Here is a 15,771-nt window from a genome sequence, read left to right on the forward strand (position 1 = left end):
CAACAAGACAGTGGCCATTTCTCCACGGAGAAGCACCTCAACGCCGCAGCCACTGGGGGATTGCCCGGTCTCCGTTTGGGCTCACTCGCCTGGGAACGCAAGATGGGAACCAGCCGCTTGTTTAACTTCGGAACGCTGCGGATTGAGCAACCCTCTGCTATCAGTGGTTCTTGTTTGCGGAGGCGGCGAGGGGGCGAGGGGCGAGGGACGGCCGCTTGGCGAACCTGCATGGCTCCTACGGGCAGGGCCAGCCCCAGGCAGCGCTGCCAGCCCACGCTCCTGCCTGCGCCCGCACGGCAACACCAGCACGGAGGATGGACTGGGGATGAAAAGCGGGAAAAAAAAGCATCGTTGACCATTAGACAGGATTTCTTTGAGGAGAGTCCCTGCGATACTGGAGACAGACAGAGGTTTAGGAGAGCTGTGCAGACTAAAGGCTTGCAAAATGGTATAAAACAAACCCGGCAAGCTTCTCCCACCGGCCGCGTGCTCGCTGCCTGCGCTTGGAGAGCTGCGAAATCCAAAGTGAAACGCGCTCTGCTGAGGCTTCCTAAACACACCACAAATTCGTCAGAAGACGCATCTGTATGGTGCCAAATAAAACCACCTGCTGGGTGTTTGTTTTCTCTCTCCAAAAATGTTCTTGACAGTCACTGCATTTTATAGCGCTCTTGCCATCCCGCACATCCCCTGAAGGCTCAGCGTATCTGTAATGCAAACTGCCTTTGGAAGTATCTTCCTAAAATAGCGACAGAAATTACTAATACAGTTTTTAAAACCTACAGGCAGAGAACGGCAGCGGCACGAGCCTGCCTGTCCTTCTGGTGAGCCCACCAGCAAACCACATCCTGGAGAGACACACGGCGGCTCCCGCCTCCTCGTCCCCAGCCTGGGACATCTCGCCAGTGCCAGTGTGGAGGGCGTAATCCTGCCCGTATCCCCCTGCAGCAATGCCCCTGACGCCAGCTGCAGCACCGGCTCCCGGTGATGCTGGGAAGGACCCACGCGGCGCCGTGCCTGGCTCAGCTGCTGCCGTGGCATACGGTGCTGCTCGCCCCAGGCAAGAGGCTTTCAGCTGGGCAGAGGGGGCCCGGAGCACGGTGCCCCATCTCAGCTGTCGGGCCACCAAACGTTGAGACACGGAGACTGGGTCTCACGGTCAGGTCCTTGCAGCGATGCTCCCGTCTTCTGGGAAATGCAGAGGTGCAGGCAACAGCCGGCCACGGCTCCCCTGGAGAGCAGCACCGCCCGCCGAGCACGCACACGGGCACGGAGGGAACTCAGGAATGGAGAAAGCTCAGCGCTCCGGACACAAATGCTGAGAGGGCATTCATGGGCGCACCGGCAAGATCCACCACCCCCTTCCTCGAACTCCACCCCTGCAGGTTCATGCACAGACCCTGGGGCAGCTACAGAGGTCAGTGCTGGAAATCATCCCCCCCACACCCCCCCCCCCCAATTTCAGGGGCTGCCTCCCCTGCACGAGCACCCTGCAGACCCTCAGCCCTCTCTGCGGGCGGCACAGCATGTCTGTTCCCACCGGGGGCCACATGCAGGCAGCCGCCGAGCACAAGCTGCAGGCAGGCACGCCGTTACAAAACCCCGCTTGGAGGAAACATTTGAACCTGCGTTGGCACTTGACAAGCTCCCCACCAGCGCGCTGCAGTATTCCCAGAAAAGCAACGTCAAATTTGGAAACCTGTTAGCACAAATCATTTTAATCTCTCCACTCACCCTTGCTCGGTACCCAAGCATGCGAGAGCAGCACAGCTGTGCAACGGGGAGACTCGCCGCCCGTATATTAAGTACAAGCAGCTGGCGGGGCCGGGCTCTGCCTCGCAAGAGGAAGACGTGTGAGGGGTTTCAAGCTGTGAGATATTTTTTGGACAGAGACCGAGCATGCAAACAAACACAGCGAGGGACAGAACAAAGGCCCGCGCAATGCGAGCCATACCCTTCCCATGGAAGATCACGGCCCAGCTCATGCTGCCGGCGGTGCCAGGGACTGTGACTCTGGCCACGAGTCCCAGGGAACTCGAGCTTGCTATGGAAATAGCGTGGATCTCACTTCCCTGCCATGCAGCACCGCAGGGCAGCAGCCCGGTGACAGATGGGCAGAGCATCGATGTTCTGGGTGGACTGCGAGGCACCGTCACAGCCGCTCGGGAGCCCGTCTGCAACCGCCCTGCCAAGGGACCCACACCCCACAGCCACCCTGACCTCAGCTGCCGCCAAAACCTTCCGTCCCCAAAGTCAAGGCTAACGCCGAGCGAGACCCACGGGCACAGCCTCTCACCCAGCGCTCGCTTGCCCAGGCCGCTGCGACACAGGCAGCCACCCTCGCCCCAGCAGAGGAGGGCAGCCCTGACCCCGGGCTCAGCCCTGGGTGCCCGGACAGACGGACAGCCGTGCCTCTGGACAGGCGGCGTGCCCAAGCCTGCCCTCCACCACTGTTCTGTACGGGTGATGGGAGGGCACCGCACAGCACTGGGCTCCCAAAGGGGTGCCGGGGAGACCTGGGGCGAGGGGAACCTGCTGGAAGGCAGGAAAGAGGGGGGGGGGAAAGCTACACAGAGCACCCTGCACTGAGCACTCTGCGCTGTGTCCAGTGCACTACCCTCCGCACACCCTGTGCTGTGCACTGTGCACCCTGCACTGCTCTGTGCACCGAGCATCCCGCACCGCTCCGGGCACTGAGCACCCTGCACCAAGCGCCCTGCACCCTGCATCACTCGGTGCACTGAGCATCCCGCACCGAGCATCCCGCACCGCTCCGGGCACCGAGAACTGCTCCGGGCACTGAGCACCCTGCACCGAGCGCCCTGCACCCTGCATCACTCAGTGCACCGAGCATCCCGCACCGAGCATCCCGCACCGCTCCGGGCACCGAGAACTGCTCCAGGCACTGAGCACCCTGCACCGAGCATCCCGCACTGCTCTGCGCACCGAGAATGCTCCGGGTACCAAGCACCCTGCACCGAGCGCCCTGCACCCTGCATCGCTCAGTGCACCGAGCATCCCGCACCGAGCATCCCGCACCGCTCCGGGCACCGAGAACTGCTCCGGGCACGCCGCACCGAGCATCCCACACTGCTCCATGCACCCTGCACCGAGCACCCCCGCACCCTGCACCGAGCATCCCCGCACCGCTCCGCGCACCCAGCAGCCTGCATCGCTCGGTGCACCGAGCACCCCCCACGCACCGAGCACCGCCCGCCGCTCCGCGCACCCTCCGCTCTGCGCCACCCACCGAGAACCGAGCGCTGCCCGCCGCGCTCCCCCCGCCCGCCGCTGTCACCTGCCGACCGGCGCCGCGGCGGGGAGACGGACGGACGGACGGACGGACGGACACCCCCCGTGTCGCTGCCGGTGCCGAGCGGCGCTGGCGGCACACGCAGCCCCCGCCGTACCGCACCGAACCGATCCCCCCCTCCCCCGCCACTCACCGGGACCGCCGCCACCGCCGCCGGCCCGGAGCGGCGCGAGACGCGGCGACGTCACGCGCACGAGGGGCCGGGATCCCCGCGCCGCGCGCCGCCCCACTGCGCATGCGCCCGGCGGGCGGCGGGCGACACCGGGGGCGCGCGCGGGCGGCGGCGGCGGATGGCGGGGGGGGGGATGTCGCACGGCACGCGTGTGCCCGCACGGGGGTGGGGGGTGGCGCGTGCGTGTGCACGGGGTGTGCGTGGGGCCGCGTGGGGCCGGGATACGCGTGGGCAGCGCGGGGCAGCCGGTGCCGGGATGCGGCCGTGCGCCACCCCGCGGCGTCCCGGGGCGGGCTGTCCGTGTTCCCCCCCCCTCCCCGGTAGCGATCGCCCCCGGCCCCCAGCGAGCCCCGGGGTGCTGCCTGCACAGCGCCCGGCGGCGCCGCAGTCACGGCAATCAGTGCAATCAATCACGGCGGTCGCTAATTAGCCACGTGGGAGCGGAGGGAATTGCCACCGAGGGTGTCTCACCGGGAGGGAGCGGCGGACGGAAGCCCGAAAAAAGAGGGGGAGCGCCTGGGGGTGGGGTGGGCACAGCGTCCGAGGGGAAAAAGCACCTCCTTGAAAGTGAATTAATCTTTGATCGACTCCAATTACTGCTGTTAATTATTTACCGCTCAGGTGAATCCCACTGCACGCTGCTCACAGACCCATCTCATGGTGTGTACCACCAGCAGAGCCCCGTGAGGCCCCGCTGCCCCACACCCCACAGCCACGGAGGGGCCCGGGAGCCCCCCACCCCCGTCCAACGGCTCCCGGGGCGCCCTGAGCCCCCCCCCGGCTGCGAGAGGCCCCGCGGGGGCTGGCGAGGCCGGGCTGGAGCAATGTCCGTTCCCGGGCACGGTCCTGCTTTCACCGGGGTCTCCCTTCTCCCCACCGCAGCCCCAGCATGGGGTGGGGGGGTCCTGCCTGAGAGCGCTTCCCCTGCGAAAATCACCCTCCGCCACGTCCCACCCGGCTTCCCGCACGAGGCTCGCGCAGGACGGTGAAGCGGAGCCGATGGCAGAGCATCCCAACGGCCGCGCTCGCGCACCACCGCCTCCCGAGCCGCTCCAGCCTTCTGGGTTTTTTTGTTTTTAATTTGCCTCACAAGGTAGAGTACATCCAGGGAATGTGCAATGTACAAGGAAAGTGCTGAGCAGGCGAGCGCGAGGGGAGGCGGGGGTGCCCCACGGGGCCCGGGACTCGTAGCTAGCAGGCGGCACGCTCAGTCGGAGGGCGCGTCGGGGGTGACAAAGGTGCCCTTCTGGTCCCACTGCATGTCCCGGATGCGGCGGATGGACTGGATCTGGGGCTGGAAGGCAGACCACTCGTTCCAGTGTCGGAAGTCTCCGGTCTCAAAGAGGTACTGGTAGCCTCTGTACCCGGGGTACTGGTACCCGACCCAGCTGCAGGGAAAGCAAACAGAGGGCACCTGAGCCGCGTTGGCTGCTGCAGGCAGCAGTGATGTGGCCGGCACGCTCGGGAAGCTGGCAGACCCCCCCCCTACCTCCCGCGCACTCGGTGCAACCCCCTGGGTGATGGGCTACACCGCCGAAAGCAGCCATGCAGCGCTTTCGGGCTGCCCGAGCGCTCCATGTGGATGCTCAGGATCAGCGGGCAGCGAGCCAGAGTGGGGCGCGAGCTGCCCCCGAGCTGGGGCAGGGGGAGGACGGGGAGCCTGGCAGGAGGCAGCCCCCGCCGCAGGCCGGCTTACGTTCCACTGGGCACCTGCACGCTGCCCACGCGGTCGCAGAAGCCGTAAGCCCAGAGGCTGGGCACATCATCCTCCTGGATTTCCATCTTGTTGCCCTTGAAGTCAGCAGACTCGTACAGGGAGATCTTGTGGTCCTCAGCCTCCTGGGGACGACAGAGGGAAGGCACTGAGTCGCGCGGCCAAAGCCCCCGAGCTCACTGCGATGAGGCATCGAGCAGCACCGATCCGGCCCTGGCCAGACCTCGCCGGGTGCTTCCTGCTCCCGGACCACTCACCATTTTGATGGGACGCATGGACATGAAGCAGTCGCTCCGGTAGCTGCTAGACCAGGTGTCCCAGCGAGGGTACTCACCCTTCTCCAGGATGAACATCTCCCCACGCATGTTGGCCTGCTCGTAGGCCACCCAGCTGGGGAGAGAGGTAAGAGAAGACAGCGGGTCAGATGCCACCCAGCAGCTCCTCTCCGGCTCTGCCTGCCTGTGGGGTGCTGGAGCCAGGGTCCCAGCACCCAAAAAGGCTGCAGGTGTCAGGACTGGCCCCACCGTCCTGCTCCCACCTTTCTCAGAGCACAGGTACCACGGCGTGCACGGAGCCGGCGGCTGCCATGAAGCGCTGAGCCCGCAGGCTCTCAGCCAAGCGCTCACTGGTGCACGCGTCCAGGGCCGGCAGCAGACACCAGTGTGCTCACAGTGCTCCCCTTCCTCAGCCCGGGGAGCAGCGGGACCCCGAGGCAGCTGGCGAGCCCTGCACGCTGCGCACCAGGGACTCGTCCTTGTGGTATCTCGGGACTTTGACTATTTTCCCTCTGTCTTCCCTCTTGCACCACTGAGCGGGGGCCGGGGCTGCCCGGGCTGTCTAATCCTGGCACGCCGCATGCTCCACTGCACCAGCTTCAGCCAGCTCTGGCATTCAGCCCGTTAGCGGGGTACGGGCGCTCAGCGCTCATTCAGCTGCAATGTCACCTCTTTAGCAGTGCCACGAGGTGCTGCTGTGCTGTGAATGGCACAGGCTCAGGAGCTCCAAAAGCCCTCGACACCCGCACAGCTCTGCATTTGCTGTTTCCCGTTTCCCTGCAAAACGGGGCTCTTTCTGCAGACACCAACAGGTATTTTCCTCGTGGCAGGAGACGCGTTGGAGTACCCCGGGCAGTGTGACCTTACACTGACTTTTAAGGCTCAGCTTGGTTGATTTTGCTTTTGTCTCTCCCCCAGTAAATTTTTGGGCACAGAGTCTCACCAGTGACTCTGAAGAAGACTCTGAGGATTTAGGACCTCAATGACAGTTCAATACTCTGCTCTCCAGGTTTCACCCTTCCTCGGTCCAGTGCAGCTTCCCAGGCGTCACGCCTGAGCTCTTTTGGGGCTGCACCACCCCTTGTTCGTTTCAAGAAGAGTTGAATATTTGGGGTTCCTGATAAAAAAGTCGTCATCGGTGCTACACGGTGTCATTCAAGGTGACCACAGGTCGCCTTGCCCAACCCCTCAGGGCTGCCGTCAGGGCAAGCTGTGCCCCGTGCATCCTCCCCGCAGCACCACCAGCCCCCCCGGGCTGTCTCACTGCCACCAGGCTGCCCTCCTGGGCACGGTGTTTCCCGCCGGGCACAGCCGCAGGGAGATGCTCTTCCTACATGAAGATCGTCTGTCTGTGCAGTTATCATCTGGTTCGGCGATCATTTTTGTCCCCGCCTGTGCCGGCTGTTGCCATGGCTTTCGGACCTTCCCAGCCCCCTTATCGCTGCTCGTCTCCAGCCTCGTCTCTGCAGTGGCCCCGGGCCAGCAGCCCAGTCCAAGGCACCTGCCTCGTTTCACTTTGGCTTTTCTAAAATCTACAGCTCTCCTGCATTTCATGGAGAGCTTCAGGCAGCTGATCTGATGGACGCCTTTCCTCAGCCTTCGGCTTTGCCTCTCGTGCCCTTTGCTTTACAAATGGCCCTGGTGTCCTTCCCACCTGCCCAGGCCACCCTGCCCTCCTCGAAGGAGACCCAGGGTCCCCAGGGTCCCCAGCTCCGCTCCTGCGCTGGCCCTGCTCCACTCTCTGCCAGGGCTGCAAGGAGATGCACATCACGCTGCACCCGGGGCTGCTCCCCAGGACCGCATCCCCACCTCCTCGGGGCATCCCCAGGGACACGGTCCCCTCCGTGGCTGGGTTCACTTACGGTCCAGAGGTGACGATGACACTGCGCACCCGGTCGAAGCCGCGGTCCCCCAGGTTCAGGCACTCGGTGGTGAACTCCATCTGCCTACCCTGGAAGTTCTCTTGCTCAAAGACGATGATCTGGGGGTGGAGGGAAAGGGTTGGATAGGGACAGGCGTGCTCTGGGAGGGCAGGGTGGTGCTGCATGTCCCTGCATGGACCCTGCACGCACGAGCCCACCACCCCACGCGTTCCCCTCGGCTCTCCAAGGCTTCCTGCAGCTTTTCAGATCTGGTGCCTGAGCACGCTGAGGTGGGCTCTGTGCAAGAGCAGCCCCATCCCAACATGGGCTGAGCACAGGAAGGTCCCCTCCTGAGAGCCATCCCTGCTCTGACACGACTTCATCCTGCCCCCGGTTTTGGTGCTGCAAAGCCACATGTCCCTGTGCCGGTGCCCACATGAGACCCCAGCTGGGCTGGGAAGGAGCTGCTGTTCCACGAGCTGCATCCATGCTGTGACCTTCGGTGCCTGGCGTGTGCAGAAGTGTCACCGGAACCCTCACACTGGTCGCCCCTTGTCCCCTGCCCCGCTGCAGCGCCTCAGTGGTACACTGCCCTGGTGTCACCGTGGTGTTGCAGTGCTGGCCCTGTCACCCACAGCCTTCTCCTCCATCCCCCGGCAGCATGGCAGGAGCCCTGCATGCAGAGGGCGCCCAGAGGGAGCAGGTGGCAGCACCCAGCCCTGATGCCATGACCTGGAGGGAGCATTTCCAAAGCCTGTAGTCCCCAACGAGCTGTCCCAGCCAAGGGGCACCCGGGGCATCCCTCCTGCAGCGGCCCCGCAAGCGGCTGCCCAAATCCTGCACCGAGAGAGCTGCTGCCCAGGAGAGACACAGCGGGGAGGGATGGCGTCGTCTGCGCTCTCCTGCTCTCGGAGGAAGGTCCTTCCCCCTGGGATGGCTGCGATCTCCTCTTGCCAACTGCCCCAGAGATGCTGCCACTGCCCCTCAGCCCCGGACCGTGTCCCTACGCGTGGGGAGGCACAGGGCTTACCCTGAAGGCTTCTGTGGAAGGCTCCTCGCCCTTGCTGTTTGCGACGGGAGCAGGGTCGAGGGATGGAGTTGGCGCTGGGGCCGTCTTCTCCTTCTCCTCCATAGCCTGGCCAGGAGCAGCGGGTTTCGTGGTCTCAGACATCGTGGTGTTGGGCTCAAGTCTGGGACAGGGCACCGGGCAGAGGTGTCAGCAGCAGATTGGAGGGGAGGCACAGACATGGGCACCCACCACCCGCCCCAGCCCTCGCCCTGCCCAGGGGATGGCCGCACTGGGGTGGGGGGCTCAGCAATGGGGTGGGCAGCTGGGGCCAGGAGAGGAGGTGCCGGGAGCTTCGCCAGGCAGGCACAGGCAGCGGGGTCCTGCCTTCACCGGGAGGGCTGCAGGAGGTGTCCGCACTCTCCTCCTGTGGTCAGGAGAGCCCTGAGTGTGGCTCCACCACTGCAGGGGTGCCCAGGGCAGCCCCAAGCCCCAGTGCCCGGCTGCTCCCTGCTCTCCCCAGCAGGGCTGGAGCCTGATGCTGCACCGGTGCAGGGGATGTCCCACACGGGGTGTGCCTGGGAGTCCATGAGGGGGTGGGAAGGGGACCGCCCCGGTTTGCTGAGGCCCTCCAGCGGGCACCCTGCCAGTGGCCCCACAGATGAGTGTCACCAGTGGCTGGCGGGGGAGAGGAGGGCGGTGGGATGCTGAGCACCAGGGTGCTCCCAGACACGATGACCACAGTGGTGGCCACGGCTGAGACCCTGCATTTCCCTCTCCCCGCCTCGGGTCCGGCTGCAGCCCGGTGCCCGGGGAGTTTGTCCTCTTACCTGGGCAGCTGCTGCTTCTTGTTGGAGTGAGCTGGCTTGTGTTTCGGGGCGCAGCGAGGCCCCCACTTTATAGCCTGGCAAGGGCAGACCCCCGGGCGGACGCACAAAGGAACTGCCGGCTCATCAGTGTCTGCGCGGCCGCCCAGTCATCACATCCTGCAAAGCGCTGGGCGAGCTGGAAGCCTCTCCCCAGCCCCGTGCCCAGTCGCTGAACCCAGCACTTTCCTTTGTGCCCGCGGCACAACAGAAGACCTGACCGTGCCACTTTGCAGCGTGCGGCAGCACCCGCTGCCCCGCGTGCGGCCACCCCGACAGGGCATATATAGCCCTTGTGCCACCCGGCCAGTGCCAGCACGCCGCCCTCCCCTGCCCAATGCCCCCGCTGCCTGGACCGGCACGCACACCCAGCTCCAGTGCCGCTGCGGCCAGGGAGGGTGCACCAGCGCCGTGCCCCGTGGCTGCATCGCGCCGAGCCCTATGGCTGCATGGTGCCCAGCCCCAGCGTGGCGCGAGGCGCATTTCTCCCCTCTCAACACTGAATCTCTTGCTTTAAACATCACCTGCAAACGCCTGAGTGTGCTGCCCTGAAGATGCCAAGATGCAAGACTGAAGTGTTCTGAAATATTTCAGGAGTTGTTTTTTTTTTTCCCCAAATGATGTGTAATGGAAACTGATGCTTTCCAAAACATCTCAGTCCCTGGAAATGGTGTTCTCTTTTGAGGATGTCCCTGCTCACTGCGCCCACTGGCATGGACGTTAGCTGGTTTTTAGCCCACTTAAGTTGTGCTGTGCTCATCCTATACCATCCCTAGCTGCATCACCGCACTGCACCGTACCAAATCCCACGTGGGGCTTCAGTGCATGGGTGCTGTCCCTGACTGACGGCAGGCGGAGGGGGCCGTGGGGTGGCTGGCTGGGGACACGCTGGGCACCGGTCCCTGCGGTGGCTCAGCCTGCAGTGCCGCATCTCCTGCACCCCACGGCCACTCTCTGCACCAGGAGGCACTGGGGGGACCTTCCCGTGGCTCCCACTGAGCCTCGGATCAGCTGCTCTCCCTGTTTGCCTGCTGTGATCCTGTTCGTTGTGTGTACACCTACACACTTGTTTCCTCCCAGTCCTTTCCAGCACCCGCAGCCCCCCGCAGCACTCAGCACCAGCACGCCTGGGCTGGCTCTTCATCGCTGGCCGCAGTAAGTCACCCAAGGCTGCACGTTCAGAAAGCTCAGAGCCCTCAGTTTTGCCGTCATCTTTTGTTCCCCTTGCATGGGGAGTGTCAACTGGCAGAGGGGAGATCTGGCTGCATCCTCCAGGCTATTGCCCAAAATCCTGAACAAAAAGCATTTCTTGATCCCTTCTTCTTTTCCTGCGGTTTCGTGGAGGCTGTGTCGTGCCGCAGGCATGGCCGGGCACGGGTGCTGCTGCTCCGTGTCCCCTGGGCACTGCCCGCAGTCTGCTCCCTCACCTTGGCGCTGGGCAGCTTTTCATGATTCATGGCTTTCAATTTGCATTCATTTTCATGTTTGTTAGACAGGTTTCTATTTGAAGCTGCACTCTCTTCCTCTCGGAGCCAGGGTGGGTTTTCTAACCGCGCTGCCTCACCTGTTACTCAGCAGATCTCAGCCACCCCGCGGCTCCTGCTGCCCTGCTCCTGCCTCCGCTTCCCCTCCTGCCTCCCGGCACCTTTGGACTTGGGCATCGGAAAACTGTGCTCGGAGGGACCGAGCTCTGCCCCCGACAGCTGCTCCGTGCTGCTTTGGCCATGACTCTGCGGACTCGTGGACTCTGAGGGCTACCCAGGGCAGGGGGGGTGGAACTCCATGATCTTCAAGGTGTCTTCCGACCTAATCCATTCTGTGATTCTGTGACTCAGCAGCCCAGTGAGTTTCCCTGAGTCGGGGCTGCGGAAGGGCTGACAGCGGCGATCTGCCCTTGGCAGTTCTTGAGCCCCCCAAACCCCAACTCTCTGCCCTCCCCACTGAGCATCCCTCCAGCTGGATGCAGGCGCTTTGGAAAGCCCCTCGCGGCACCGTCCCGCCCCGGCACGGAGGGACACGTGTGATGCAGAGCTCAGACGCAGCAAAGAGCTGCCCAAGGCTCGTCCCCGGTGCAGATGGCTGGAGCCGCCCCAGCTTGGCCCTGGCAGGCAGAGGCGGGGGGGGCATGCCCGGCGCGAGGGGTTCGTTGTGCCCTGCTGCACACCAAGCCCCGGCTGCTGCGTCCCCTTGCCCAGCGCCGAACAGCACCGGGGGTGCACCCAGCCGCGGCATGGACTCCACGCGACCACATCCTGGTGCCGGGGCATGTCACGGGGAGGGAGTGAGCTGTCTTCACCCTGCTGGTGGCCAGCAGCAAGCTGAGTTTAGCTCAGGCCACAGGGAGAGGCTGGGGGCAACTTGTGCCAAACACACATTTGTTGGGAGCTGCAGATGTCGGGGACAGCCAGCGCAGCCCCGCCGCGGCCAGGAGCAGCCGGCTGCGTGTGAGCCCCCCTGGCTGCCGTGCGCTCCTGCTCTGCCTCCCCCGTGGTCCCCGGGGCCGCCGCGGCTGCAGCTGCACGAAGGAGGATGCTCCAGCTCAGCCACCAGGTAGGTTCCTGGCAAATGCTGTCCCAAAACGCAGCACGACCTGGGAACGTGGGTTTCGCCACTCAGCCCAACGGCCTCCTTTCGCTGCTGCCCCACTGCTCCCCCCTCCGACGGGCAGGCTGTGGGGGTTCCTCTGCAAGGCGCTCGGTCCTTGGAGCCCTGTGCCCTCCCAGCGTGACCCTGGGAGGATTTGGTGGAGGAGGGTCACCGGGAGCAAATCTTGAAGCTATTGAGATATGCAAAGTGGAGATGCACTGGGCTCTTTCCAGGTCCCCGCACACAGAGGCAGGAGGCAGCTGCAGCACTCCCTACGTCTTGATCTGTGTCTTTAGTCCCTTTAATGCCTTTGCAAACCTGCCCCCCTCCCAGTTCCCGCTTGTTGCCATGCTCCATGGTTGCCGCGTGCTCAACCTGCGAAAGAGCTGCCCCGGCTGTCGGGGAGAGCTGCTCTGCCCTAGCAGGGAGCGCAGGCACTGCCCCGGGGGGGAGACGCATCTTTCCTCCTACTTCCCGCAAATGCAGGTGAGAAAACCTGCCTGCACCCCGAGCCGCGGCGTGGGGCAGGCAGTGCTGCCTGTGGGCAGGGGCAGTGCGGCCAGAGCTGGGGGACACGGTCCCAGCCCAGCCCCACGCCGGTGCAGGGCACGTGGTGGGAGAACCGGCAGACCCCAGGGGAGATGCTCCGGCTCCAGAGCTGCGGGGCCGGGGGTCAGAGCCCGTGCCCGGTGGGCCGGGGGAGCGGGAGTCGCGACATCCCAGCTCATCAGCTTCTCTGCAGCATCGCCTTTGTTCTGCCCGGTCCCTCCTCCCTCCATGTGCTGAGTTAGGGGTTTCAGTAATGCTCTCCTGGGCTCTGTCTCTATCTGGAGGCTATAAAAACCCAGCCAGAGGGCTGCCAGACATGTCACCTCCCTGGGCACCGGCGCCTCACCCCAGGTAAGCGCGGGAGCCTGGCGGCAGCTGCCCCTTCTCTACACAGCTGGGTCCTGGCAGCAGCGCTGCCGTGAGGACTTGTGGAGGAGGATCCAAGGCCGCTGGCATGGCATGGCATGGCATGGCATGGCATGGCATGGCATGGTCGGTGGTTGCGGGGTTCTGCAGCCGGGGTGCAAGGTGAGGGCAGCCGCCAGGGACGGGCTGCGGCAACGCTCTGTCATCACACGCCTCGGCGCCGGGGAACGGTGGCGGGGGGGATCAGGGGGCATCGCGTGCCGTGGCAGCGGGGCAAGGTGCTGCTGCTCAGCGCGGGCACGCGGCCACCTCTGCAGCGCCCCTGGCTCAGCACTGCCCTGGCTGCAGCCCCGGGCGCTGGCCCTGCCTACGCGTGGCGAGCACGCCGGGGGACCTGCACAGGGCTGCCTGCGCCGGCGCTGCCTGCACAGGGGCTTTGGCTCAGGGATCTGCCTGCGGGAGGAAGGGTCTAGCCGGGCACGGGCAGCCCCATGCGCAGGCAGGCAGTGTGCTCACTGCGGTGCAGTGCGGTGCTGCCAGGACGGCTGCCAGGGCCGTGGCTGCCCTGCCAGACACCCGCTGCTCCGCACGGCCGGGTGGCAGCCCTGGGTGGGCTGGGAGAGCCCTGGGCCGTGCTCTGCGCCGCCTCTTGTGTGGAGCCACCCCGTCGCTGCCTCCCACGCCGCTGGTGGAGGGGCGTGCAGAGGCGCCTGAGTCGTCTGGGCAGAGGCTGGAGCGAGCCCCGCGGATCAGAGCAGGCGGCTACAGGCTCCTGCCTCCATCTGCCTGCACTGCCCGCACAACGCATGGCCTGAAGCCCGGTCCTGGGACGTGGGAGTCCCAGGGAAGGACCAAGCCCCCAGCGCAGTGCTGATGGGTCTGGGCAGGCTACAGCGGCGAGGACAGGCTCGCGGGACCAGCCGTGCACCAGCCCCGGGGCAGGCTTTAACCGTCCCGTTTAACCGGCAGAGCCACCATGTCTCATCGCTGCAGGAGATCTTCCAATCTCTGGAAGGTACGGGAGCCTGGGGAGGACCAGCGACGCAGCCTGAGCCCCATGAACGCCTGGGCACGGGGGTGCAGGGTCTGCTCGGGGCCTCTGCACCTGCGGAGCGCCCTGACCTGCTCCATCCTCCCCAGATCGTGGTGTGGGATGAGGCTTTCTTCCAGGGCAAGAAGCACGAGTTCACCGCCGACTGCTACAGCACTCCGGAGCACGGCTTCAGCACCGTCCGCTCCTGCAAGATCGAGAGCGGGGCGTGAGTGGGGGTCACAGGGGGCTGCCACTCCACGGTGCTGTGGGACCTCGTGGATGGAGGGGGGTTGGAGGATGGAGGTCTCCAGTGCCTTTGGCCACCTGAGCCACGGGGCTGCCTTCGCTGGGGAACGGCCTCATCCCCACGGGGTGCAGCGGGCTCTGCCCCAGGTGTTAGCGGGGTGGTGGGTGCCGTGGGGGTCTCACCCCCCCTCCTGCCCCTGGCAGGTGGGCAGGCTTCGAGCACTGCGGCTTCCAGGGGCAGCAGTTCGTGCTGGAGCGCGGCGAGTACCCGTGCTGGGAGGCGTGGAGCGGCAGCAACGCCTACCACGTGGAGAGGATGTGCTCCTTCCGCCCCATCGCCTGCGCTGTGAGTGCCCCCAGCCCGGACCCCCACCACAGGGCCGGTCCCCGGAGCCCACCGCTGGGCTGGTCCCTGGAGCCCACCACCAGCTGCTGGCCAGGGGGCCGGGCAGGGCGGCCGTGCTGACGCCATGCCCCTCTTGGCGGCAGGACCACGGGCGCAGCAGGCTGATGCTCTTCGAGCAGGAGAACTTCCAGGGCAAGCGGGGGGAGCTGAGCGATGACTGCCCCTCGCTGCCCGCCCTGGGCTGGGGCAGCAGCGCTGTGGGCTCCTTCCTCATCCGCTCCGGCGCGTGAGTAGCCCGGGGGCTTGCACCCTGCCAGGACCCGGCGCCGGGAGCACGCACCAGAGCCGAGGATGCTCTGGCAGTTGCCGGCACCCTGCCCGCTGCTCAGCGCCTGCAGCGCAGGGTGCTTCGTGGTGCTGCCAGCCCTGAGCCGCTGCCGCTCTCTGCTCTGTTGCAGGTGGGTCTGCTCGCAGTACCCGGGGTACCGGGGCTTCCAGTACCTCCTGGAGAGTGACAGCCGCGCGGGCGAGTACAAGCACGTGCGGGAGTGGGGCTCCCACGCACAGACGGGCCAGGTCCAGTCCATCCGCAGGGTCCAGCAATGACCATCAGTGCCGGAGCCACCGTGCTGCCAGCCGCGTGCCCTGGGCACCACCTCTCCTGTGGGGCGGTGGGGGCAAAGCTCAATAAAGGCTCGGTTGTCCAAGGCGGCACGCTGGCAGTTGGGGAGGGGGTGCCATGGGGGTGCGTGGCCAAGGGCGATGCCATGCCCAAGGGCAGAGTGGGGGCTCTTCAGGGACAAGGATGAGGTTGTGGGGGAAAAACCTTCCTTTTCTGCCCCTGCAGCCAGCACAGGCATCCACATGTCCCTGTCGCAGGCAGGTGAAGCCTCTGCCCAGTTCACATACGGAGCTGCAATGTGGTGCAGTGGCCTGCCCTCGGCCCCGCTGCTGGCCCCCTGAGGAGCTGCGGGGCCAGTGGCCAGGGCACAGCGGTCAAGCCCAGTGCAAGGGTGAGGAGCTGGGTGCTGAGCCAGCCGGAGCAGCAGTGCAGTGCAGCACAGCGCTGTGCATCCCGCCAGCGAGGACTGTGTCTGTCCTGTCCCTGTGCCAGCTCGGCTGCCAGCTCAGGGGCTCTGCGGGACCCAAACATCCCCGCCACCCCGCAGACCCCATCCGCTCTGCCAGCGCCTGCCGGGGGCTGCGCTGCAGCTCCAGCAAGGCCGCGGAGGACACCGTGCGGCCACTGCGGAGCCTCAGCCTTGCTCGGGAGCTGGGAGGAGCTGCAGGATCCAGCAAGATGCAGCCGCATGCCGTGCAGCCACCCCCGCACCCCTGCACACCCCTGCAGCCATCCCTGGCCCCACGCACACCCCCCCGCACCCACGCACACCCCCCTGCACCCACACCAGCTTGCAGCACCTCCCATGCCCGGAG

The 15,771-nt window shown here is 65.6% G+C and overlaps 2 protein-coding genes across 2 annotated transcripts; one reads left to right on the forward strand and one right to left on the reverse strand.

Moving 5' to 3' along the window:
• Positions 1-4,692: 4,692 nt before the first annotated feature.
• On the reverse strand, positions 4,693-8,507 carry CRYBB1 (crystallin beta B1; the record flags this gene model as incomplete). Its single annotated transcript, XM_082491885.1, has 5 exons — positions 4,693-4,873; positions 5,182-5,324; positions 5,457-5,589; positions 7,337-7,455; positions 8,367-8,507. 5 exons carry the CDS (start codon positions 8,505-8,507, stop codon positions 4,693-4,695), a joined length of 717 nt encoding a protein of 238 aa, XP_082348011.1.
• Positions 8,508-13,685: 5,178 nt separating this feature from the next.
• Positions 13,686-14,940, forward strand: CRYBA4 (crystallin beta A4; the record flags this gene model as incomplete). The annotated part of the gene is made up of 5 exons (XM_082491496.1): positions 13,686-13,724; positions 13,850-13,968; positions 14,193-14,334; positions 14,478-14,620; positions 14,793-14,940. The coding sequence occupies 5 exons, from the start codon at positions 13,686-13,688 to the stop codon at positions 14,938-14,940; spliced, it is 591 nt and encodes a 196-aa protein (XP_082347622.1).
• Between the last annotated feature and the right edge of the window lie 831 nt (positions 14,941-15,771).

Source organism: Vanellus vanellus, assembly GCF_965231255.1.
Source record: "Vanellus vanellus genome assembly, chromosome: 16".
In the NCBI taxonomy this organism is placed as follows: Eukaryota; Metazoa; Chordata; class Aves; order Charadriiformes; family Charadriidae; genus Vanellus; species Vanellus vanellus.